This window comes from Rutilus rutilus, assembly GCF_951802725.1.
Source record: "Rutilus rutilus genome assembly, chromosome: 2".
Taxonomy (NCBI): Eukaryota; Metazoa; Chordata; class Actinopteri; order Cypriniformes; family Leuciscidae; genus Rutilus; species Rutilus rutilus.
The window spans coordinates 12773910-12801638 of NC_140210.1; the positions used below are offsets into that span (position 1 = coordinate 12773910).

Genomic DNA, 27729 nt, shown 5'->3' on the forward strand with positions numbered 1-27729 from the left:
TTTCTTAATTTTACCTTTGGCAAATTCACAGGAGATATTAAGGGACTGTCGTCTGTAAAGCTGCTTTGGAGAAAAATATCTATTGTGAGTGGTAATATAATTAAATGCCTTCCATTAGAATTTCTAATTAATTGTTGCACAATTCCTCAAACTGTTCAAATGAAATCAAGCATGACCGTGCACTTTATGGCATAATTGCATTTATGGGTATTAGCAGTAGAAAAATCCTCGTGAATCCTCAAATATGGCTGTATATGTAACGACACACCAATCAAAAACTTGAATTAAAAACTAAGTTTAAGGCCAAAACATCACAGACAAGTATTTATATAGTTTATTCTAATGAGTCTTGTTTATCCATAAATTAACCAAAGGCTAAACCAAATTTTGTAGAATATCTCTCCAGTTTTAGAGGAACCTGAAAGTGTACATCCCAACATTTAGTGGGACTTCAGCAGTGTTTTGATGAACAACACATTGGAAACAAGGTGGCAATGCAACACAGCGCAGGTTTGTGTTTTGATCATTTGTAAATATGACTGGATGACTGAACAATTCTGAAAAATGACAGGCACAGAAAAAAATAACCTAACAGCCATCTGACCAGGAAGCGATCTAATGCAAACCAGGAAATAGACCATTTGAATGAGATGTTAAACAGAGTTCACAACGCACCTGAGCAGAGAGGACATGTCTTTCAGAATACTTCCATCCATCCATCCATCATAAAGACACTCTCACAAGCCCTCAAGCAGTATAGAAATGCAGACTGAACATCTTCATGGTACAACAAAGGAGGAGCAAATCTTTTCTTTATTTTCTCCTCTCCATCATTAGTGCAAAGAGCTCTTTAGAATCTTCTACGGTGTGAGACCATGACATAAGCATTGGGAATGTTGATCAAAAACAAAGTATTCACCTGTGTTTATTATCTCAATACATTTTAAGCCTTTTTTTTTTTTTTTTAAATGAAATGAAATGAGTCCGGTTCAGTTAGCTGGGAAAATGTAATCCTTGTATTGTTTTCCTACAGTGAAATAAATTCTAAAAATTAAAATGCAGGTCTGAAGAAAATAAAGAAATATGTGATTCTTCTAGAAATCAGAAGATCAGCTCTACTGTCCAAGGCCTTCAATCTCTTTCTCTAAGCGTAAGTGACAGGTTAATGTTAGCAGTCTTTCACTTCCACTATTAAGTCAATACTTTTTTTTATTCATCACACTCTTCTTCCTCCTCTTCATCATCATCATCATCAAACTGATCCTTTGAATCCAGATCATCCTCATCTTCAATCTGTAGGGAAAGAAAAGTCAAATCAAAACCAAGAGTAAGAAGAAATGTAAGGGGCCATTCACACAGAACAAGCTTTTCCATTCCATGGCGCTACTTTTCCATTGTTTTTCAATGTAAACGCATGCTAGACCGCATTCTTTAACCACTGCGCTCGAGTCTCGCGTCTTTCGCAGTATCTCGCACGTGACGTGGCATTCTAAAACGTGGAGCTCAAGTTAAAAGTTCAACTTTTTAAAAACCGCTTCTCTAGACCTTGTGCTTTTTTTCCCACTCCACTCCACTGACCTGACCTCGTATTTTTAACAGCAAATATGTGATCTGTGTGAACTGGCCCCAAGTACACCACAAAACAACATTTGATGAACACAAAGCTAGTGAAACTATGTTCTGGAGTGCCATGAGGAATGTACCGTCTCTCCCAAGTCCTTGAGTCTCTGTTTCAGGCTCAGAATCTTCTGGTCCTGGTCGGCGAGTAGCATGAGAAGATCGTCCTGCTCCTTCTTGGACTCCTGCACCTCCTGCTGCAACTTGCTCTTCTCTGCCTGCATGATGGCAGCTGTGCTTGTGGCTGAAGCAAGGTCTTTCTCCATCGATTCTTGACTCTCCAGAAGAGTTTTAACTTCCGCCTGAAAGGGAGTGAGAGGGACAGAAAAAAGGAGCAAGAATTAGGTTAAACAGTAAATGATGTAAAATGCAAATCAGTAAATGAGTAAATGATGTGTTTCTATAGTAAGTCACCTTAAGCTTTTGATTCTCTGCTGTCTGAGCAGAGAGCCTGCTCTCTAACTCTGCAATTTTCTCTGTGTAGAGGCTATTTTCTCCTGGAACTGCAGCCTGAAAGAAAGACAGTAATGAACTAAAAAGCCCATTCACTACCATTTCAAAGTTTTGGGTCAGTAAGATATATATTTGAGAGAAATTAAAACTATTTTCAGCAATGGTACATCAAAAGTGACAGTAAAGACTTTTACTTTCATACAAAACATTTCTATTTCTAATAAATGCTGCAAAAATCTGTTGAAACTGTGTTTTCAACACTGATAACAATAATAAATGTTTCTTGAAAACCAAATCAACATATTCAAATGATTTCTGAAGGATCATGTGACACTGAAGACTGGAGTAATGATGCTGAAAATTCAGCTTAGCCATCACAGGAATAAACATTTTAAAAATATATTAATATAGAAAACAGTTATTTTAAATTGTATTAACATTTCACAATATTACTGTTTTTATGGTATTTTCAATAAAATAAATGCAGCTTGGGCATAAGCATAAGAGACATTTGTTCAAAAACATAAAAAAAAAAAAAAAAAACTCTTACACACCACACACCTTTGAATTGTTTGAAGTGTTTACTTTTTATCAGCCATAAATGTACCTACTGGCACACAAACTGATCCAAATTGCAGCTTATTCTTGCCGTCTGAGTGACATGCAACATTTAGGGGCGGGTAAATCTTAAAATGTTAATGTGAGAAAATAACAACATTTGAGGTGACACTGCAGATGTGGCACAGAGGCATATTTACACAGTTAATGCATAAATGCATTTATGATGTAATTACAACTGCATAAATAATGCAATGAGATTAATGTTAAAAAATTAATACTGAAATATGAAAATGAAACCATTAGTAGGTGGCCCCATAAGGGAGTCATTGAATTATTCATTCAAATGAGTGACTGTCTTTATGAATGGGACGAGCCCTAGCGGTTAATAAACAGAACTGCATGCGTCTTGCGGAAGAACATTGTAGCTGGAGCTACTTCTCTCTGTTTATGTCTATGACGAGTCATGCAGGTACGGGGCTACACTGCAGTGGTATGACCCAAGCCAGTCTAAAATAGTCCGAATATAAACACTTATTATAGGTGTACTATAGTGATTAAGAAAATGGATTCCTGATGTACTTGCTCATTATATAATTTGTGTAAATTTTGTACACAAAAAAAGTTACGGACTGCAGATTTAAGCGATTCGTTCAAAAGTGCAGACTCTTTCAGTAACTACGTGTAGCTTAGAAATGTGCAACGGTTCTGGTGTGGCCTTGTTTGGAACTGGAAATGTTTCATTGGCATTTCAAGTTTATTTTACATCATGCAGAGAAACCATGCACTCTCAAGGCTTGTTTTTTTTTGTTTTGTTGTTTCTGCAAAGTGAGTTAAAACAACAATTATGATATTATTGTAGATGATAAAATAATATATATTGCACACCTTTAAGATGTGTGCGATTTTTGCAATTTGAGAATATGTAGAAGATAGAATCATGTATTTTCCTCACTCCCCTAGTGGATTGAGGAAAAAAAAAAAAACCTGTCCTGGATGACTCACTGTGGATCTTGCGATTTTAAGATCGAATTATGCAACAGACGGTTCAAAGGTGGTCTGTGCGGATGCCATCTAAGGCTGAGACAGCACACTGGACTGTAGTGTCTGTACAATGATCAATGAGTGGAACACACTTACTGTAGTATCAGATCCTCTGAGAAGCTCCTGTCTTTCACTCTGTAATTGTGTTACCTCTGCAGTCTGTCTCTGCAGCTGAGATTTCAGCATCTCCACCTCCTGCAGCCAGATATAGTGTTCAAAGTGTTTGGTTCAGCAGGTGCAGAATGTTTTGTGATGAAATCTTTAATGAATATAATGAAGAGAAACAGTGGAACTTTACCCTTTGTAACACTGTGACCTCTGAAGTTGAGCTCTCTGCTGATGGGACACCCTCAGCTTTCTGTTGGACACAGACCAAATATTTCCAAATATACCAGTACAGTTCAGTTGATCAAAAGTGACAGTGAATACATTTATAATGTTACACTGTTTTCAAAATGTACAATAAGTATTTGTTCAAATCAGACATTTATAACCCCAAACTTTTGAATGGTAGTGTAAATTATACCGTAAAAGGCTAAGATATTAGCATACTAATTAGGGATGGGTATTGATACAAATTTCATGATTCAATTTGATTTCAATTCACAAGCTTACGATTCGATTCAATATCATTTGATATGTATGCATATATATATATATATATAGCTCAGATACAGAGCATCAATTTCTCTCGAGGAAAAAAAATATCTCTCTCGACCAACGCTGTAAGTGCATTTCGTAATAAAATTGACAGAATTGGACTATTTCATATCAACAGTTACAAAGCTTATAAAAAGATATATTACTATTTATTTGATGGGACTAGCGCTGTTTAGTGAAGTTTTTTGTTCAAGCATCAACTGAAAAACATCATCATGGACTGAAAGATCGATTCTTGGGATTTAAGAATCGATATTGTTCGATCAGAATCGACTAAAATCGAGAAATCGATATCGTCAACCCAGCACTAACACTAATATAAATACATTTTGGGAGGTTGGAAGAACTGAACACACACACTTACCAGACTGGTTATTAGAGAGTCCTTTTCACCCAGCTGTGTCTGCAGCAGCTGGTTTTGTCTCTGCAGTTCCTCAAGCTGTTCTCTGAGCTGGCTCAGCTCCTCTGGCTGGAGTCCGTTCACATGGGCCGCCTCTGCCTGATTTCCTGTCTGCTGATTATCTTTACCTACAGAGTGTGAAGGACGAGTGGAACAATTGTAAAAGTAACTAAAAAGTAAAAACGGCAGTTCAGGAAAAGTAATTTACTATGGATTTCTGCTAAAATACTGCAAATACTTCTCAAACAACTGATATCTAGGTGCGTTCACACCACGTCGTAATTGCCGTAATGATTCTGAACGGTAAAAAGCCTTCACGTGCTTGTAGAACTTGTAATCACAACATATAAACTCATCCTTTTCTGAGAGCTACGACTTGTACCACCTGACCACTGCAGATTTAAGGTGTGTTCAACTTGAAGCGGTGTATGACATCAAGATATGGAGCTTTATTTGCAGTAATTTCGACATGGCGTGAACGCAGCATTTGCTCAGTACCTAGTTTGAGTTTGAGGATGTTGTACTGGTCTTTGTGCTGCTGGATCTGAGAGAGCTGCTGTGTCATGGTGCTCTGCATCTTTTCATTCTGGGACGCCAGCAGCGTCACTTGCTCCTTCAGCTCATTTATTTGAGAATCCTGCAATTAAAAAGGGAGAACATTAATTTATAATTTAAACATATGCCTATTTTGAAATGATTCCTCTTCCTGTAAGCCTACAGAGGAAAAAGGAAGAGATGACCAACTTTTCTTTGGTCATATATTGAAAATGTTATTCATATGACAATTATTGCCCATATTTCAAACCAAAGTGCATAAGGATTTACTTCTCTGGATTAAGATCCAGTAGGGCTACCTATGGCAGCAATTACAGCTCAAAAAAAAACAACAACAAAAAAAAAAAAAAAAAACGGTATCTGTTAGTCCATTCTTCTCGTCAGATTATTTATCAGGTTACTTTTTTTCACTTTAAGCTTGAAGGGGTTCTTTCACAAAAAAACGTTTAAGGTGCTATGGCTGGGCCACAACATATTAACATTAATCATTTGTATTTCAGTTTACTGCCATATCAGCTTCATGGCAGGTACAGATAATAATCAAATATTCAATAAAAATTCATCTTATAAAAATATTAAAATTGTCTCTGTTTTTGGTGTTCTCAGCTGGGTTTGGGGTATATATTTTATATTTTCTTTTTCAACACTGCTTATGATTTTCATATAAAATAGACTGATGAAGTATGCAAACTGTTGTTACACCATGAATAACCCAAGGCAAATTAATACTGTTATATATACACTATATAACTTAATAGTTTGAAACATTGCATTCTGACAAATGTGAGAATGTGATATAGTTTGATGCAGTATAATTATTATAATTTTTTTTTTACCTGTTCTCTGATCAACTCTTTGTACTGGGTGACAATGCTGTCATGCTGTTCTAGTGTTTTCTTCACCTCTTCTTCCTTTTTCTCTTCCTCGCTTGACTTAAGCACTGCTTTTGTTATCATTCCTATGAACAACAAAAAGAACCGCAAACATGAAACATAAACCTTTTACCTGAACCTAAACGGATCATATGAGTTATCAAATTCACATAGCGCTTCTTTAAGGGCACAGAAAAAAATGGACCGTTTAATTCTGAGGAACAGAGGGAGCATGGAAGAAAATAATGAATGAACATATTTTTGGTGCAAAGATAGAATTAACAGTGGACTTCAGAGAAAGAAAAATTACAATAATGATAAAAACACATTGTCTCTTAAGGATGTAGTTATTACTTGTCATTGTGCGAAATACAAGTTATTAACATCCATCTTCAGTGATCCATTTCCAGTAACTTCTAATCTGAAACATTTTGATCAGACGATTGCTTTCTATTAAAGCTGAGCCTCGCCAGTAAAGTTTAAAAGCCTTGTTTTTACATAACGATTATGTGCATTAGTAGGTGAACCTTTAATGTTGGATAGGACACATTAGGATGGCTATGCACCCCTGGTGGTTTGAGTGACTACATTTCAAAAGGTCTGAATCCCATTTACACCTGAATTTATGACCATGCACTTGTGACTGGATCACCGACAGATGTTAATAACAATGGAAAAGAGGTCTTACTTTGTGTTCAGGACTCCAAAACTAACCTTCTAACTCTTTAACAAGTTTGGTGAACTCATGATCAAAAAGCATGTGTTCTGGGGTGGAAAAGGCTGGCTGAGGTTTCTGAGCAGCACGGGAATACAGTTCGTGTTTGGTTATAAAGCCCAACTTCTCCACAAAGTTTTCCTTCCCTATGCGCTTCTCAATCAACTGCTTCAGCTTCTCTCTGTGAAGAGGAAAATATATTCTGTGTAACACAGATAGTGAAGGAGGCTCAACACTCAATGACGGCACTGGGGGAATTTGTTATAAAATGCGCTGTCAATTGTAACATGTTCATTTATGAAATAAAATAACTTTATTTATTCCTGTGATAGCAAAGCTGAACACATTATAGGAATACTTTTTGTTTTCTATCTGCTTTCTAAAAACTCCATTACTACATAGCCTGGCTGTGCTGTTCTGTTTTGTTCTATTCTATTCTATTCTATTCACAAATTGTCAAAACCAACACTTACACGTGTGATGTGTTAGTCTATTGAATACAATTTATTAATGTGCACTTTAATTATCAAAAAGTTTAGTCATGGATCATTTTATATCAGCTGACAGCTTTAGTTATAAGACCAAGAAATATGAACAAAAGAAAGCATGAGTGGAAACTTAAAAAATGAAGAACATACTTGGTGTAATTCTCTAAGCTGTTGTCATTATAGTAGATACAGATCCCCAACAACAGAGCACACAGACCCTGAACCAATCGCTCATCCTCACCCAGGTTTTCTGAAATTTGACCTGTCAGCTGAACACATAATTTAAGGAAACGCAACACAGTTTCTGACAAACGGGTAACTGTACTCAAAATGACATAAAAACACACACAAGTTTACTTGCTGTACTCTAATCTGAAAAGATTGAAAATGTAATGTGGTTGCTGTGATGTAATTTAATGCATACCAAGCTGTGATCAGAACTACCCAACGATACAGAGTTGCTCTGTGAATCATTAACTAAGATTCAAACTTTTTATCATCACGATACCAATACAATTAGATTAGTTATACACTGTTTGTGTGTATATCAACTATATAAATCAGGTGTGTGTGTGTGTGTGTGTGTGTGTGTGTGTGTATGTATGGATAAAAGGATACAAAGGGAACATTGTCTTGATTGTGCAGGAAGTGCATGACAGCGATTGGACAGTTACTAATCCAAGTGCAGAGCAACATGAGGAGACCGACCTTCGTCTGCACCCGACTGCCCTGAACACACAAAAACCACACAATTATACAGTCTTGATCACACACTCATACTGCCATAAACATTTATATTGAGCTAACATATAACTTTAACATCTAAGAAATGAGCAAAGAAATTGATAAAGAAACTACTGCAAGAAACAAGACATTGTAAAATTTTAATTTTAAGTCCTTTTAGACAGTATTTCCAAGGTTCTCCAAATCGTATTTGCTAATTTCTGCAAAAATACAATAAATAGCAAAATTGCAGATGGTTCTTTCAGTCAGACCTGTGGGAACTTGTTTTTGACCTGTTTTGCTTGCAATTACGATCTTATCTGATCTTACATAAGATGTTTGTGACCAAAGGATTTCCCACTAATTAGTCTATAGATAATAAATATAATAAAAACTTAATTTAAAAATGTCTGTTGGCAAATTCTATTCAACATCTATGAGCTAAAGAAAAACAGGCACAAATAGTGTGCTATTTGTTAGGATTAGTTTTGATTTCAAATTTCGAGTGGCCTAAAAACCAAAGGTAACACTTTAGTTTAGAGTCCAATTCTCACTATTACCTAGGTGCTTATTAGCATGCAAATGATATTGGCTGTTTATTAGTACTGCATGCATTATGCATGACCATATTCTACATCCCTTAGTCCTACCCAATACCTAAACTTAACAACTACCTTACTAACTATTAATAAGCAGTAATTCGGCGTTTATAGTTAATATAGTCATAGTTAATAGGGAGAGTTGGACCCTAATCTTTTTTTAGTTTTTTATTAGTTTTTTAGGATAAAATGCCATCAGTATAATTGCAACACAAACACAAAATCTTAAGTGTCTCAAAGTAAAATGTGGTCTAAATACAAAGACAACCTCAAGAGTTGCATCCCAAATGGTGTACTAATTATACTATGCACTTACACTATCAACTCTACCATATAGTGTATACATTTTAGAAGAGTAGTCTCATGTCAAATGGAACATTTAACATTTTTACTACACAGTGGAATTCACAGTTTTACAATTACAATTCTTTTTCAAATGCACGTGATGTGTTGCCATTAGTACTTGTACAAGCCTCTCCACTTCTTGAAGAAAGTGGTAACCACTGAGTGCATCAAGTGTTTAAAATACCACACTTTGTATTTTTGAAGAACTACAACAACCAAGTACTCGTAAGCACACTACAGTGCTCAAGAAACAGCTGTTCTGCTTAATATTTTTGTCGGAACCATGATTTTTTTATTTTTAAGAACAGCATTTATTTGACTTCGAAATCTTTTGTAACATCATAAATATCTTTACTGCCATTATTGATCAATTTAATGCATCCTTGATTAATGCAAGTATTACTATCTTTCAAAAAAGTTCACTTCTGAACGGTATTGTATATTATAAAATGGTTATAATGGTTATGTGTTTAAAAGGGACTATGAGAGTTTCCATTCAAACACTATGGAGAGGGTTTTATTTAAAAACATCAGCGTCTGTAAGGGCTAGCTTATAAGAACTGTTAGTTTTAGGGGTAAAAAAAAAAAAAGGCATAATGGAAATTTAAAAGTAATTATTAACTTTTCAACAAGATAAGAATTATCAACAAGATAACTAAGATGTGCATAAAAACAATTTGCAAAAAGCAAAACAGCAAAGTACTGGGCAGCAGAAAAAGCAGTCAGGAATAGTTTTGAGAAGAGATGCACCGGTGTATCAGCCGATTTTTGATCAATTTAAAACAATCTGCATATCGGCTGTAGAAAGAGGCAGATATAACTAACCGATGGTTTATTAATTAACTGCATGAAGGCACAGAGTTGTATAATGTCTGTTGCATAATTCGTTTTTATTTGGGTAAAATAATTAAATACTTGCCAAAACAAAATTAAATCTGAATAAAATACAGCAGGGCTTCACAATAAGGACTGCCATCAGGCCAGTGCTGCATTTTCATGAAAATGTATCCTTTCCAAATGCTTTTAAGCCTTGCGAATTTAAATGTTAAAGTGCAAGACGATGCGAAAGAGAACACAATTCTACTTACTGTTTGAGAAGTTTTGTGTGCACATACATCCAAAGCACGTGCCGGGAAAGCTGATCAAATACTTAATCGAGTTCTCTTTCACTTCTTCGGTTCGTCGGTTCTGTCTTGTGTACCAGTATATTGGATCTGTGCAGCTCTTAGACAGCAGCGCCGCAGGAATTGCCGCAGGCTGCTTTGTGTTTTAACTCTTTCACCACCAGCATTTTTTTTAAACAAAGTTGCCAGCTACGCCAGCATTTTTGTTCTGTTGTATTTATGCATTTATGTTGGCATGTTTATCGTTAAATGGATTCAATCCACGTTCAAAAGAAATCATTTTATGCAGCAATAAACTAGCTAGTATATCTTAATGCATGTGTTTTTGAACTTTGTTTACATGATCAAAACAGTCATCTATTTTAATGATAAGTTCAAATAAAAAGTGGTTTGTTAAAATCGGTATCGGCCCAAAAAATGATAATCTTATCGGTGCATCTCTAGTTTTGAGTGAATATTTAGTCATAAACTCATTGGACTTAGCAGCCACCTGAAAGGGGTGAATAACAGTACAGATTTCACAGAGTCCGAAACTTCTGTCTCTTCCAGAATAAGCCCGAAAGACCATAGCATGCAGCCAGCAGTTGAAAATAAACGGTCAAAGCCAGGGCTGCCAGGGTCAGTAAGGGAACACAACAAACAGGGCAGAAACAGCAAACAGAAGGAACACAAAACACCTAATGAACCCCCATTGTGGAAATGAGGCCAAGCCACACCATCACATTAAACTGTCCACGCTCAGATACTCACCCTCCGGTCGAGCTTATCACCCTGCAAAAACCACAGCACAGTTCACTTTGATATTCAGTGACAACCACAAGCTACCATTCCCATACGAGTTCAGAATGTCCCCAAATCTTGGGAAACCTAGCCCAGAACTGTCGAAAAAACAGCTTAGACCAGCATGAACTTTTAAGATGGTTTATGCTGGTTTGGTGCTGGTCTAGCGGGTGGAAAGTCATGCTGCTGGTTGAAAAAGTTGCTCTTAATGTTTAGCCTGAGAACAAACTAGCAAATCAACACCCCATGGAGTAGATCAGCAACTAGGGGTGTGTGATACCTCATTCTCAACGTTTTCTGACTCTCTTTATGACTGATTCATTGAGTCATTCGTTCATTTGATTCGTGAAGAAAAAAAGCTCATTTATTTAGGAACGAAAAACCACTGTGTATAGCTTCGAGACACACCAGTTCACAAAAAAGAACAAAACAGACAATATTGACAATATGGTGTCTAAAATATAACTTAATTTTAACATATTGTGATAATGATTTTATACAACAGTTCAATAAACATTTGCAATCATGCTGATATTCAGGGGAAAATAGAAATCTTACTTGTATGATATTGCTTAAATATATCACACACCCCTACCGGCAACCAAAACACAACATATTCTCGTCTTTTCAACAGACAGTGTCCAAAAAGACAGAAATGGTAGAATTACTAAGGCAAAACATTAAAAACCCCAAAAGGTTTAATAGCCCTGACTGACGTCAATGAGCCCAATTAAACCCAAAATGTTGCCTAAACACACATTGTAAGTTTGAGAATGGGTACCTGGGACAGGATGTTGGTGCACTGCTGCAGAAGGGAAACGGGTGGCTTGCCCAGACTGGTGGCCAACTGTACCCGCAGTAGCTGCTCTTTCTGGGTGAGGTTATCCTGCAGCGCATGAGCCAGAGCCACAGCGGCACACCAGTTTGACAGAGAGTCTGCTGAGAACAGACCTCCACATAACAGCTGTCCCGCTGAGATAGAGTTAGCTGAGGGACAGAAAAAACAATATTAAAGTGTAATCTGACGATTACTTTTTCGATTAAAAATCTAAAATGTATTATCCATTAAAAATGATCCATTATTTTAAACAATATTATTCCATATCCTGCCCAATGCGGTTCTCCAAAAAAATGTGCAATATAAAGCCTATGAAATCATATATAGTGAATGTATTTATGTAGCCTATGCTGAGTGTACATTATAAGCAAAAAACTAAATTTTAAACCTAAAAACAACTGATTTCTTACTATTTTAAAGCAGAAATTAAAACGACAAAAATAAAAAAATAAACACAAAATGTAACTATGAGGAACACATTCACTCGTATGAACATAGTATTTATATTACATTAATGGGCTATTCCAACATTAGTGCCTTTGCTGTAACTGTTCTCATAAATATGATTACTTGTGTTACATGTATATTTTTAAACCTACACCTCTTTTTTTTTTTTTTTGAATTATTGCGCTCCTATTCTACTGCGCTCCGTCTGTTTGACGTGCAAGTTCATTGAAGTCTGTGAAGTTTACCAAGATGCTTGTTGTCAGAATATAGATGAGGATTTAACCATAAAATGAAAGTTATGCGCTGAGGAAATGCGCTGTGCCAAAGGCATTAAACAGCACACACATCTGTCAGAGCGCGAGAGGGCAAGACGTGGGAAACGCTTATGCTTTAGTTTGAACTGCTTAAGTTATTAACATAAAGCATTCTCATGTTTCGGACAACTTAGATCATATACCTTTCCCGCAGCAGCTCACTCTGTGTCCTCTGCTATTTTCCATATGCATTTTGTCCATAGAAATGGGTTATTCTCTACTGTAAAGTGACGTAACTGACTGTTGGTTTCCGGGCACAGACGCGACTAATCCATAATCAAATTAGTTTTTTGATTAGTATTTTTGTTACCCAACTCAAGATGTCCAAAGTGCTGGTGCGTAAATATATGGCAGAAAATATATGTATAAATAAAATATATATATTTTTATTTATATTATTAGAACACAAAGTGCATTAGTTTTACTTTACATGTAATTCTAAATTGATTTGGTAATTATAGGTGACTATACACAGAAGAAAAAATGGTCTTCCTGCTGTCACCATGTATAAAATAAGTGCAACTGAAGTCATATGATCCATGAACAGTCTGCACCAACTAATGGCAGAACTAAGCGACTAGTCGGGGCAACCCTTACCATCTATAGTGGAGGGCAGCAATGTGGCTACAATCTCCCCCTGTCCTTTATGGTTCTTGTACAGGAAGCATTGGAAGCAGTAAAGTACAGCACAGCGGAGAACAAACGGCTGTCTCTCATTCACCATTGACATGAGAAGAACCACAATTGCAGGCCTGAAGAAAACAGTCAACAAGTTCAAATTCTCAACTCTTTACCAGAAAATACTTTTTTGATTATCGTTTCACAGACAGTACAAAGGACAAACCAGACCTTGGTGGATTGGATGGTGCGTTAACAGATGCGAAGTAGTCCTGATTCACTTCAGATCCACGTATGACCTCAGACACAGTATTGATGGTCTGTACAAGAAAGACAAATAGAAAAAAGTTGAAACATTTCAGTGGTACATTGAAAACCGTTAAAAACGGTAACATTTAAGAAACCGTACAATTTAAGAAACATTATGCAGAACTGAATGCTGCACTGGTAGCATGTTCACACATAACATGTTTTTGAATTCCACTGTGCTACTTTTCCATTATTCTCCATGTAAAAATTAACTAGACAGTGGTTTTAAAACATTGTGTGCATGACATGGCATTCTTAAAACACCCATTTAAGCTAAAATAAATCAAACTTTCTCAATACCTAGCCATTTTTCCAATTCACTGTTCGTGTCTTGCGTTTTTCAATGCAAAAATGTGATCTGTGTGAATGGCCGCTTTATAAGGGCTCAATAGAGATCCACTTCTTTGAGCAGTGGTCTAAATATCTAGTTATCTACATTGGTTGCTATAGTAATGACACATGCATCATTGTGTCAAGTGGCTTGAACAATTGAGACCAGCAAGAACGATAAGAGTAGAGAGAAAACTGGACATTTTGCTTCTGTTCATGTCTTTTGTATGGAGCTGTGGAATATAATGGTTTTTGATGATTAATCGCAATGCTGTTGTGATCGATTCTGCATAAAAAACGAATCGATTTTTTAAAAACTGATTAAATAGGCCTGTCATACATACAGTATAATGTAATGTTTTATTGTAAATAAAGTACTCTATTATTAATGTTGCGTATGTCCTTCGTAAGCAAAGCACTTGTGTCTAATGCTTCGGTTTACACAAAAAGAACATGCATGAATGAGAAAATAAAGTGCGGGATGTGCTTGTTGCTAAACAGTTATTTAAGTGCGTCAAGCCACACAAAGATCTCAATGCGTTACTCGCACTGACTGACACAGTCAGGCTCAGGCCTCGTTTACACTGTCGGTGAAATGTGACCCAATTCAGATTTTTTGCTCATATGTGACACAGATCGAATGTGTTCAATGACCGTGTAAACCGCAAAAAAAAGCCATGCATTCGTATATTTTGAGATCTGTTTCATGTGAAAATAAATCAGATATAAATCTGATATGTGCCAATGCGACTGTCATGTAAACAGGCAGATCGGATTTTCTGAGGCATTAGGCAAAGTACCCGCGGTTAAATGACGAGAGCAACCCCGATGCGCATCTGCAAAGGGACGGATGGCCCGACGAAACGTTGTGTCATCGTAGGAGAGGAATGTGGACAAACGTTGACACAACATATCAAAGGCTTGCTCATCCTAAAATTTTGGACCCACTGCTCCTCATTAAAGCCCGCCACAATATGCTCCCACCAGTCCTGAGATCTCTCTCGCTCACAATAACTGAAACATGCGCAGGCCGCAATGACGGCTCTTTTCGTCCTCCTCCGCCTCAAAATCATGATGATGTTTGGCGAACTTTGCATATATCGCAGAGCTAGCACCAAGCATATTTCCTGTTCGTCCATCTGTGCAAGAACCCCCTTTAAGCATGCGCGATGTTTCAGATAGTATGTCAAGTGTGTCACACAATTTGACAATTTCACAATTGAAAGAACGTGTAAACGGACGGTAAAAAATAAATAAAAAATCGGATATAGGCAACACATCAGAATTGGGCATCAAGACCTGCAGTGTAAACGAGGCCTCAGACAGCATGCAATCCCGAATTCAGTTCTCTTTAGTGGCATATTGTGCTTGAAACTTCAATTTTCAAAATATCCATCTTGGCGAGTATTCACGTAAGCATTGTCTGTTTCATCTTAAGTGAACGTAAATAGTTGGGGGAAAAAATCTGATGTGTAACATTATCCACACATTAGGTCTTAATATAATAAACCTGGTGCTGATCAAACAACAAAAGAAAAGAGGGAATCACTCACTGCTCTTGACTGAATCATTTTTGTAGCTTTATTAATAATCAATTTATTTATAACTAATACACTAAGGACTATGCAGTGACTACTTTTAAATTTCATTATTAAATGTCTGTATTATTTCTCACTTGAATGCTTCTGTTATATAGATATGAAATGATCAAATGTAATGCACTGGTAATTTAATTTGTTTCTTGGATTGTTAATAACATCTTTGTTCTTATTTTTAATAACAAAGACAAAAAACAAAAATAACCATATTGTGATTATTAACACATTAAGTATTATTAATAAAAAATTTGGAGGAAAAGCAGTATCGAGAATCACTTTATAATCGAATCGTTGCCCTGTGAATCGTGAGGCAAGTGAAGATGCACACTTCTATTGTACACACATCACATCTCACAATGGTTCTGAACTCATGACATGCATGAGAGAACACAGGCAATGGAGGAAACCACTGGTCGACTGATAGATGCTTTCGATCACCGATATCTTAGAGAACAGGGTGGCTTATATAAAGACAGTATATGATATCATGCTTTTTAATTTAAAGATAGTAAAAACACATGCATAACAATTAGTGAACCATTTACTAAATTAGAAATGAATAATCTGTAAATATTGAACAAAAAAAAAAATCTGTAGAATACCATTTTTACTTTAGATCGCAACGTCTTGGTTTTGTAATACTTTTACAGTATTTTTCACAAATAAAGAAACTGTTAAAAATATGAATAAAAAGGAAGTAAACACTGTAACCAACACTTTTTTTCCTGAACCTAGGACATACCAACCGTACCGAAACCGTGACCCTAAAACCGTGATACAACCTGAGCTGTGAGTCATGTGAACCGTTACTCCGCTAGTACACACATTGTTATGCATGCTACAAATGCGCGCTTCACAAGATCTCACAGCTGAATTGCCTGAAGTTTGCAAGGTCTTATAAATTAAATGTTAATTAGATATTCAAAGACTCGGTCGACCACTAGAGGAAACGCTGTAGTCTGCATTTATACTTTTGGATAATGAATGACAAAACAAACAAACAGACTTTTCTGATCTGACTCTTCACTTCAGTTTGAAAACCATTGATCATAATAGATCACTGGGCAGTTAAGCTGAAATTATTGCACGTTTTCCAAACAATTTGTCTCTTCCACATGTCGTAATTTTCCTCGGTAACACAGTCCACTGACGTATGCATATACAGCCTGATTTTTGTGCGCATGAGATTTGAATGCTCAGAAACAAAGTCACTACATCCGTGTTCACGGTCAGTGGAATATACTTTAACTGTGTGCTATATGGATTCTGAGAATAATCTGACCTCTGTGAGGATGTCTGCAGGAACACCTGTGGCCATGAGGATGGTGCACAGCTGCTGGAGGAGACCACACTGGAACATGGCTTTCTGACAGCTGGCAGTAGCCCCTGGAGAGTTCACTGGAGAAACCATCACTCGCACCAGCTACAGAGACAAAACACAACTAGAGATTTTAACTCAACAGCACATAACAAACAAAACAATACTCACTGACTTCTATAATGTGGTTCAAAAGAAGAAGAAGGAGGAGGGGAAGAAGAAGGATAAGAAGTAGAGGAAGAAGAGGAGGAGGTTACAGCAAGGTCTCATTTGTTAACATTAGTAAAAAAAAAAAAAAAAGAACTAATGAGCAATATATTTTTAAAGCATTTATTAATCTTTGTTAAATCTATTTTTTAGTTCACAGTGCATTAACAAATACAACTTTGGATTTTAATAATGCATTTGTAAATGGTGAAATTACCATTGACTAAGATTAATATATGCTGTAGAAGTATTGTTAATTGTTAGATCATATTAACTAATATGGTTTCTCAAGTAATGTTAAATTAAATCTTATGGCTAAGTAGTACCAATAATATTTAACCATTCATTTAATCTGTATAAAAACATCCAATTTACTGTGTATGGTTTTTTTTTGTGTGTGTGAATTGTGACACATATTAAATGGATTCTTCATGTCAGACCTGCAGCATTAGATGGAGGTTGGTGACCTTCTGCGCTGACCAGCCAGAGTTGTCATCCCCAACCTCAAACCACGGCTTCATCTTTTGTATATAGGAGCCTTCTTTAAAGAAATTCTGGTTGGAGCTATTGTTTTTCAGGAGGTTGAGCAACAATAGGAGACAGTCCTCCACCACAATACCTGTGAGGTGAATAGGGAACTTAATGCGCAATCTTGCCACCTTTGGAAATGCACCATTTTAAATGAAAAGGGATTGTTAACTGCATACCTCCATCACTAGAACCTTCCTCTGTGATTATATCAAGAAGTCTCTCAAATGCATTTTCAAAGGCCACAATTTTCTGAATTGCTGCGTTGCCTTTGGTGAGCTGCTGCAGCAGTAAGAGACCCTTAATGGAAAAAGGTCAGATTGATTAATTTAATTTCAACAGAGACTTCCTGTATGAACATTCATGGTAATGTAGAGCAATAACACTTACATCATTACGGATAACTTCTCTGGAGTCAGCTAGGAGATCCATTAACCTGGACACTCCTGCAGAGTAAGAACAAAAATCAACATTAGTAACTAGATATCGATAAAATAATCCAAACAGCTTTAAAGAGTGATAGTGCTGAATGCGGAGCTGAAGGCGCCAGGTAGCACAGATTTCGACCTAAGTGACAGTAGACACCATATTTACCTTGACACAAATTAATAAAAGGAAATGAGGAATAGAAACACAGTGTTTGCATAACACTGAAAAGGTAGCAGCAGTTCTGTGGGAGAAAATGCCTTGTAAATACCAGAGGTCAGAGGGGAATGACCAGACTGGCTCGAGCTGATAGAAAAGCAACAGTAACTCAAACAATCACTTGTTACAGAAGAGCATTTCTGAACGCACAAAACGTCAAACCTTGAAGCAAATGGGCTACAGCAGAAGAAGATCGCACCCGGTGCCACTCCTGTCAGTTAAGAACAGGAAACTGTATGGAAGCAAAATAATGCCAAATGTTTTTGAAACAAAAAAGCCTGTTGAATTGCACTACTTGAAAAAAATAGGCATTGCATTAACCATGCTTGCATTTTAATGCATTGTATTTTTAGGAAAAGCAGTAGATTGCCGAGCATACTCTCCATCTGCTGTTAGTCGATCTCACCAGCAGGTGGTGCAAAAGCGCGTGTTGTTGACGAAGACCAGCAACAGTTAGAGCAAGCCATTCATTCATAAAATGAAAATGATTATTTGTGTCAGTATATATGCGGAAAAGATGATAAAGACACAAAAGCTGTGTTTATGTTTCATTCAATAACTTCATTGTTACTTTCCCAGTGTAGCCTACATGTCATCAGCTTTCTCTACATGAACAGGATTATAATCGGTTTCCCTCAATACCTCATCATACTCAAGGATTCCCCTTCCGTCGGGACAAAACGCTTAATGTAGCTTAATGGACTAATACAGAGATGTAAAAGACCAAACTCGCACCTTATTGGGGCTGTAGGCTGTAGGCTACTATATAGGCTACAGGCAAGCAGATGGACTAAGAATATGAACTTAACGCGCAAGTTTCATGCTGAGCGTTTCGTGATATACTGGCATAAAATCAACACTTGATCAATTAATACTAACACTTTCTTTTCTCTTCTCTCTCTCTCTCTCTCTCTCTCTCTCTCTATATATATATAGTATAGTAGGCAATGCCTACGTGTATTGCATTAGCTCAAACTGGGAAGAGTCATAGCACTTGCATATTGTTGTCCTCCTATTGTTAGTTTAACTGTAAATCGCTTTGGATAAAAGCGTCTGCTAAATGACTAAATGTAGCCTAATAAATGTAAAATTGGCTTGACATTGGACATTCGCACATTTAGGGACCGTCTCCAAAGTTGCATACAACATTGGCATACACGTTTCTAACTTCAATAGCAAACTTAAATTTATTTGAATAAATATCAAAAATCCAAAGGGTGCGCATTATGCCTGACACTACATGAACACTTTACAGTTGGTTTTATGACTGTAAGTCGTTCTATTCAAATGCTATTGAAGTTAGAAACGTGTATACCAATGTCGTATACACTTTAGAGACGGTCCCTAAATGTGCGAATGTCCAACGCCAAGCCAGCTTTATGCCAGTCTATCACTGGGAAACGCTCAGCAATAAAGTCCATCTGCTTGCCTGCGAGTTTGGTTTTTAATATCACTGTATTAGTACATTAAGCTATGTTAAGCATTTTATATGTCCAGCAGGGGAATCCTTAAGTATTGAGGGAAACCCTAATAGCCTGCATGCAGCACATTGCCACAATATAAAGTTAAGGCAACTAAACAACCAAGATAAATATATGTCAACCTCAAAAATGTAACATTGGATCTGTATATCCGCATCGGGGAATAACATATAATCTCGTTCACGGTAGAGAAAGATGCATCTTCGTCAACAACACGCGCTTGCACCCCCTGCTGGTGAGGTCGACTAACAGCAGATGGAGAGTATGCTCGGCAATCTACTGCTTTTCCTGCAGTTCCTGGATGTCAATGATGATTTTACTGTCGAATTTAAACCACTGAATTTGTGGAAGCGAATTTGCAAAGCGAAATAAAATGGACCGAAAAATGCCTGTTGAATATTATAGGTTGTATTTTTAATCAGTATGAATATTTTGGAAGTGAAATATGAAAGGTGAACATGGATTATTGAATTTTTTATAATGAAAATGTGTTTGAAATGTTTTTAATTGAAATATTCACATCTTAAATATTCAACCATGTTGAATTTCAGCCCATAAAAATGCAAGCCCTAAAAATACAATACATTAAAATGCAAGCATGGTTAATGCAATGCCTATTTTTTTCAAGTAGTGCAATTCAACAGGCTTTTTGTTTCAAAAACATTTGGCATTATTTTACTTCCATAAAACTGAAGCTACAACTTGGACAATAGAAGATTGGAAAAATGTTGCCTGGTCTGATGAGTTTCGATTTCTGCTGTGTCATTCAGATGGTAGGGTCAGAATTGAGCATAAACAACATGAAAGCATGGATACATCCTGCCTTGTATCAATGTTTCAGGCTGCTGGTGGTGTAATGGTATGGGGGATATTATCTTGGCACACATTGGGCCCCTTAGTACCAACTGAGCATTACTTAAATGCCACAGCCAAACTGAGGATTGTTGCTGACCATGCTCAACCTTTTATGACCACATCCTCTGATGCCCACTTTCAGCAGGAAAACACGCCATGTCACAAAGCTCAAATCATCTCAAACTGGTTTCTTCAACTTTACAATGAGCTCACTATCCTCAAAGGCCTCCACAGTCACAAGATCTCAATCCAATAGAGCATCTTTGGGATGTGGTGGAACAGGAGATTTGCATTATGGATGTGCAGCCAACAAATCTGGAGCAACTGCATGATGTCAATATGGACCAAAATCTCTGAGGAATCTCTTAGCACCTTGTTGAATCTATGCCACGAAGAATTAAGGCAGTTCTGAAGGCAAAAGGGGGTCCAACCCAGTACTAGCAATATATATATAAATATATAGCACTCACATGACATGGCTGTCACTCTGGATACTACAATCAAGTACAAATGAAAGTCTTTAACCACTAAAACCTACCCTCAAGCCACATATTAACTTGCATGGCTGCCTTGATTTTTGGGAGTGGCACATACTCAGGGATTAAATGAACAAAAGGGTGCTGCAGTTTTGCCATGCCACTCACTTTCAGTATATATTGGATGTTATATTTCAAGCAAGCAAATCCCCAAAATGTTAATGACCACCAATGTTGCTGGTGAAATGACCTGCCTAACTCAACCCGAGCAGCTGAGTCTTCAACCATCTTTTTCATCAACACTTGACCTGTAAATATTGACACTTATTATTCTATTCTATTTGTTTTTTATTTAATAAAAAAACACCTTGCTACATGTACTCGGCTAGAACTTGCATTTTGTTGCCCTATTGTTTGCTTGATTTGCTCTCCTCATTTGTAAGTCGCTTTGGATAAAAGCGTCTGCTAAATGATATAATGTCAATGTAAAATACTTTGGTTCTAAAACTCCTTTAGTCAATTGGTTCACATTTGCGTCATATGAGTCAACAGATTCTGAAATTAGCTGTTTTATTTTAGATATCTCAGCTGGTTAAAAAGCAAATAAAGTTAGCAAAATGTGTAAAATATGATAATATTACAGGGTAGATTACTTTTTTTTTTTTAAATGCCAAATTGTTCTAAACTATCAGGGCCGGGTTTCCCGACAACGATGTATCTTAGCTCTTAAGAGCGCTCTCTACGGGCAAGGTTACGAACGCTCGCAGCAATTCCACGAGCGTTTCCCAAAACTGCACTTAACATGAACGTGCGAGAACGCGCTCTCCGTGCTACTTAAGAGTCGCTGTCCATTCGCGAAGTGCTGAAATATAACCTTATATGGAATCGTATTCTGAACGTTTAGCCTTAATTATTAGGTTTAACCTAATAATCGTCATCTGTGGATTAGCAATCAAGACAAGTCTAAAGTCTACATTCAGGCGGAGATAGCCTACTGATAAAATGTATGAACAAAAAAACAAACAAGAAAAGATACCTTTCAAAAAAGATGAAATTAATGTAGGCCTAATTTTAGAGGAGATAGAGCGAAACAAAGATGTTATTTTTAAAAGATTTAAAGGACACCATACAAATAAGGAAAAACAAAACATCTGGGTGGACATTGCAAACTAACTGCAACCCGGGGTGTTCAAAGATCAGGGAGGGTGTTCAAAGATCAGGGAGGGTCAAGTCAAGTCAAGTCAAGTCAAGTATATTTGTATAGCGCTTTTCACAATACAGATTGTATCAAAGCAGCTTCACAGTATTAAATTAAAATAATACAACAAGGTTTGTTTCTAGTGGAATTTATTGATAAAATCAAATTAGATATCCCCAGAATATCCCCAGGAGGGTGTTCAGAGATCAGGGAGGGTGGTCTGCAAGAAATGCCCAATACATGGCTGGTTTTCGTGCACGTCAGCAAGTCATTGACAGATTTTTTTTTATTCATCCATATTTTGCCCAGTCTTTGAAGCATATTTCCCACATTACTTCGTTCTTTTATGATTTTTTTTTTTTGTTCATTAATTTAATTTAGATGTGTATTTTTTTCTTCCCTTTTTTATTATTCAATTCATACATTCATTTAAACAATTGTATACAATAAAGTGTACAATAAAAAAGTACAATCAAAACCTTATATTTGTACTACCAGAGCACTCGTAGTTCTATGAAGATTTTCAAGTGCTTCTTAAGTTACGATACTTTTGGGAAACAGACCATAATATTAAGATCAGTCGTACGATCGTTTTTACGAACTTCTTAGGCTTACGATGCTTTTGGGAAACGCAGCCCAGATAATTACAAGAGCAAAATACTTTTTTTTTACTCACCCATTGGGCTGACCAGGATGATGCCTTGGACCTGAGCACACTGGTTTTTCAAAAGTGCAGTTAGAAGCTTAACACCTGGCCAGCGGACATGAAAGTCAAACTCCTACAGCATGGAAAAACAACATCAGGAATATGGAAAGGAAATATGGAAAGCAACAAGACTTCCAAAAAAAAGACAGTATAGTTGGCAGTTTAAGCTTACCTCCAACAGTGTGAGGAGCAAAGTGACATTTTCTGATTCCTGGACAAACTTGTCAGTGAACTGAGCTCCCAAATCATCCTCCTGCTTTTGCTGGTTCTCCTCTGAAAGAGAAAATGTGATGCAGGGAAACCTGTTCTTTATTGTCTTTACTTCTATTTGATTATTTGAACAGATAATGCAGGGGAAAACAGAAAAAGGGGAGATAGATAGAAATATATGGAAAGTAATATACTAAGAAGAAGAAAAATAAACTTTTGTGCTAAATCTGATCACAATAAAATTGCAAAGAGCCAGAAAATGAACTATTTTCAGTACATATGTTATCAAGCCTCCAGACGGCTGAGCAGTGGAATGTGTCTGCTGACAAGAACTGTATTTAATACAAAGAGGGACAGAAAAAAGCACATCAACCCACAGATTAGGAAATCTGACAGTGAAAAGGGTGAAAAGCAAAAAAAATATTATTATTATTAATAATAAATTAATAAAACAAAAGAAGAACACACAAAAACCCACACCAGTTGAAGCTTAACCTCTCCAACACAGAGTTACCTTTATTTTTACACTAAATATTATTAATACTAGGACAATTCTCGGTTCTATACTGACACGACTTTCATTCAGCCTTAAAGGACACCAAAAAACAGTTTGACGAGTGCAGTTATCTTTCCTTTTTTGCAAAGTGACATTTTATCTTTATTTCATGGTGTCTTTATTAAAAGTAAATAACTTAAACATAACCTAAAAAACTTAAAACAACAATAACAAAAAAACATACCTTATATCCAATTATTATTAAAAAAAATGTATTAACTGTTAAATTATTATTGTTTATTAGTACACAATGTTAATTCTCTTGAAAATTTAAAGTTAATGAAGATTATCATTAACAACAACTAAAATATGCAGTAGCATATGCAAAATATGACGTAGCTCAAACTTTGATTGACCAACCGCACAAACATAATGATCAACTGTCAGTTAACAGAAATTAGGCATTGATAAAAAAATAAACAAAATAAGGTTTTGGATCATTTTCTTATCTACCGACCAGCAGCACAATCTGCACAGGTGTTATAATATAAACTGGATTTGGGTTCTTTCATTTATACAAATCTTTTCATTTGGACATCTAAACAACTTTTTAGGACTTTTCTTAATTTAACGGAACTCTTGTGAGAAGAACAAAACTGCAAGTGTCATTATGCCAAAATACAAGCATCTAAAATTTGCTGCTTTATGGAATTAGGAAATTATGGAATCAGGAAAATTGTTTAGGTTCAGATCACTGTGAAATTCTCTGAGTGTCTCAAACGCAGTGGATATATTCTACGGGGATTTCAAAGCATGAATAGGCTAGTGGTTAGACAGCATCATGCGCAAAAAAGTGCTTTACCTTCAGATTCATCTGGTGGATTAAACATGGAAAGAAAAAGGAGGAGGATCAGATATACAATATTTCCCAGCTCATCAAACAAACTGCAAGAGGGAGACTAGGAACAGACTGAAATAAGGTTTGTAAGAACAATTTAAAGAAAATTATTCATTTGGAATCAAAGAATAAGACATGAATCAGCCCAAGACGCTTATGGACATTGAAACGATATGAATAAAATCCCAACATGATCATATCTGAACCAGACTAAATTAAGAATATAGCCTAAACATACCTGGTTCTTCCTCTTCATCATTGCAAACAATATTGTACAAAGTGTCCAAAGCGTAACCTAGGATTTCAGTGTCTGACCTGTTAAAAAAAAAAAAGAAAAAAAAAAACTTTTTAAAGTTTAAAAAGTCACAATGTGTGGTAAATTACCCAAAGCCCTTTCACGTCATATCAACAAAACACAACAAGACCTATCTTTATGGTAAATGCAAATTTTTTTGGACCAAATTGTGAAACATACCGGTCAGTCTGTAGTATACGAACCAAATGGTCCATCGCCATATTTCCAACCTCCACACGGTATTTCTGTAATTAAAAATCTACTTGACACATGTTCAACAAGTAATGTAAACATCTAAATTCTGTCACACACAGATGAAATTACCCTTAAATTGAACTTCTGGGACAGAAGTGAAATTTCTGCAACATTAGCTGCACCAAACGAAACTGCATAATGACTGTTTCTGAACACTCCCACCAACATGCTATTTCAAATCAGTTTATGATGGCTTACTTATCGGGATAGGAGGAAAAAAACACCTCACATCACTTTCAAGGCATGTTTTTAACAGTGAAACGAACACAGCATGTACTGTATTCCTTCTGTTTTGATATTCTATTTACTGTAATATCACCTATGCATTATAAACAGTGCCAAAAGTGTACAGGCTTATTATAAAATGTGCAATATTCCACAAAATAACACCCGTTCACCATATAACAACTCCCATAGTGGATTGTTATTTTAGTTGCATAGTTACATTCTGTAGGGACTAGGCCTATATCTAGCAGACTGACGCCACTTAATGCATTTGCTTAAAGTCCCACTGTAACCAAGGGATTTTTTATCCCTTAAAACTCATCTTTGATCACCAATATTACATATATAAAAGTTCTTCCTGTAAAACAAATTCTGAACGTCAGTGGAGAAAGGCGTTCATCACAATGTCGTAATATACATCATACACCCGCTATATTGCTAAATCTTCCGGATTTTACACATCAACAGAATAAATAATAATGAGATAACCTGGCTTCTCTTGAGACTCCCTTGCTTCACGGCATAGTAAAGATATGCTAAAGCCCACAGGCACGTTGACCTGATTGGTTACAGGGTAGTTTGTGAAGTCAGAAACACCAGCGATTTCAAACTGCATTTTCGAGACTGTCTTTAGATCACTGCAGTTTTAAGGAGAAAATAATCAGCAAGGGATACAATTATTGACTACAGGGGGACTTTAAGCAAACGCATAAAGTGGCACATTGTTTGTCTTAAAGCATATTAAAAACACCATATAGACATAATTAATAACTTGATTTTCACCACAGGAGGTCTTTAAGAAAAATCTTTATGTAGAAATATATTAAAAGCAATAAGAAAAAAAGATACTCAAAAATTCCTATACTGAATATATGAATGGATAAAGAGGTTGTTGAGCACCGTGGCAAACAACGGCGTTTAACTGTGGCTATACACCTCTTGTACCTTTTTGCTCAATTACATACAGCTTCAATATTATTGAGCATATACTGTCATTCAAAAGTAAGTATGGAGTCTATAAGAATGTTTGCAAAAGAAAACTCTTATGCTCACCAATGCTCAAAAATACAGTAATATTATGAAATATTATTACAATTTAAAAACTGTTTTCTATTTGAAAATGGTTAAAAAAATGACTTATCCCTGTGATGGCAAAGCTGAATTTGAGCAGCCATTACACCTGTTTTCAGTTTCACATGATGCTTCAGAAATCATTTTAAAATGCTGATTTGACGCTCTAGTAACATTTCTAATTATTAAAAGTGATACTTTTTTGAATCAGGATGCTTTGATGAACAGAAAGTTCAATAGAACATATTTTATTTGACAGAAATCTTTTATTGAGACTATTTATCAATGTATGCATGTGTCCTTGCTGAATAAAAGCATTAACTTCTTTCCTTACTGACCCCAAACTTTTAAATGGCGGCGTATAATTACAACAGCTCAATAACAAACATCAACATGACAAGCGTTCATTGCTGGTCACCTTGGACAGAGATTTAAGGGCACGGACAGCATCTCTTCGGTCCTCCAACAGGGTGGATGAAGCCACACGGTCACACAACTTCTGAATCTGAACAGACACACAATAACGGTTGGTAAATGCCTTGTCAGAGTGAAGCTACAATTTGGCTACACTTTATTTTAAAGTGTCATTGTTACAGTGTAATTATATATTTAAGCACTGAGTAATATTAATTAACTACATGTACCTACTTACTATAGGGTTAGGGTAGGATTAGGATTTGGTTGAGGGTTAAGTTGCATGTAATTATGCATAATTGACTGTTATTACTATGGTAAGTACATGTAACATATGCATCAAGGACACTGTAAAATAAAGTGTTAGCGAACATTTTGTTGGAAACATCACAATGGTAAAAATAACACTGTGCAAAGACTATTGGTAACAAACCAACATCATATACAGTGTAATTGACCATATTTTACATCAAGGTTCAAGCATAAACACTGTCTGATTTGCAAGTGTCATTTAGAAATGTTTTGTAACACTGGTTCATATAGGCTACATCTAATCATATTTCTGTGTACAGTATATCAACTACTGATCTGAAAGCATTATCTAACGAGTGTCACTGACTTGATAAGCAGTTGCTTTTAGCTGCTTATAAACTGTATTAATTTTGTATTCATTCTCAACTATATTTATTTGTTTTTTGCATTAATTAAACTCACTGTTTCTGCTCCAGTCGGCTGTGGGCCTGTTGGTTGCCCCCCCATTACTCCCCTGAGGAAATTCATCTTTCTATGTGTCCGCTGTAGTAATATTTTAGACGTTGATCTACAGACAGATTAAACGTCAGTAAAACAACAGATTCCAAAGGACAGGCAGAAAGGAAATGTCATTAAAATCAGCAGCTGCCTGATGTTGATCTCTCAACACACCAGCACCCAGCCCGGAACTGACTCGGACGCGCATGCGTAGAGACGTGGCGATACGTGGCTGACCACAGCGTCAGTGACGGTCTCTTAAAGAGACAGTTACAGTCAAACACCATTCTGATTGACTCTATTCTTTCATGTGT

The 27729-nt window shown here is 36.3% G+C and overlaps 1 protein-coding gene across 6 annotated transcripts; it reads right to left on the bottom strand.

The window, feature by feature from the left end:
- Window positions 1–795: 795 nt before the first annotated feature.
- On the bottom strand, window positions 796–27664 carry uso1 (USO1 vesicle transport factor). 6 transcript variants are annotated; one of them, XM_084401647.1, is made up of 26 exons: window positions 27380–27588; window positions 26670–26756; window positions 24881–24945; window positions 24644–24720; window positions 24370–24381; window positions 22974–23074; window positions 22772–22874; window positions 17831–17886; window positions 17620–17740; window positions 17353–17531; window positions 16670–16810; window positions 13382–13470; window positions 13130–13284; window positions 11715–11920; window positions 10904–10924; window positions 7981–8091; window positions 7513–7631; window positions 6874–7055; window positions 6124–6245; window positions 5231–5369; window positions 4697–4860; window positions 3971–4030; window positions 3769–3867; window positions 2032–2127; window positions 1704–1919; window positions 796–1293 (listed from the first exon to the last, which is right to left on the bottom strand). In XM_084401647.1, the coding sequence occupies exons 1-26, from the start codon at window positions 27443–27445 to the stop codon at window positions 1210–1212; spliced, it is 2871 nt and encodes a 956-aa protein (XP_084257773.1). In that variant the 5' UTR covers window positions 27446–27588; the 3' UTR covers window positions 796–1209. The 6 variants fall into 6 exon arrangements, with proteins under 6 accessions (XP_084257773.1, XP_084257777.1, XP_084257775.1 ...); XM_084401651.1 differs by lacking the exon at window positions 24370–24381 and having other exon boundaries at window positions 24634–24720; window positions 27380–27664; XM_084401649.1 differs by lacking the exon at window positions 24370–24381 and having other exon boundaries at window positions 27380–27608.
- Between the last annotated feature and the right edge of the window lie 65 nt (window positions 27665–27729).

Bases quoted from the DNA above. Each gene is read 5' to 3' on its own strand.
- uso1 (XM_084401647.1), bottom strand. From the start codon at position 27,445: ATGAATTTCCTCAGGGGAGTAATGGGGGGGCAACCAACAGGCCCACAG. The intron at 17,532-17,619 runs GTATGCAGTTAA...TTCACCTCACAG, and splicing joins GGAAGGTTCTAGTGATGGAG to GTATTGTGGTGGAGGACTGT. The intron at 13,471-16,669 runs GTCAGATTATTC...TTTCTTGTACAG, and splicing joins CTGCAGACATCCTCACAGAG to ACCATCAATACTGTGTCTGA.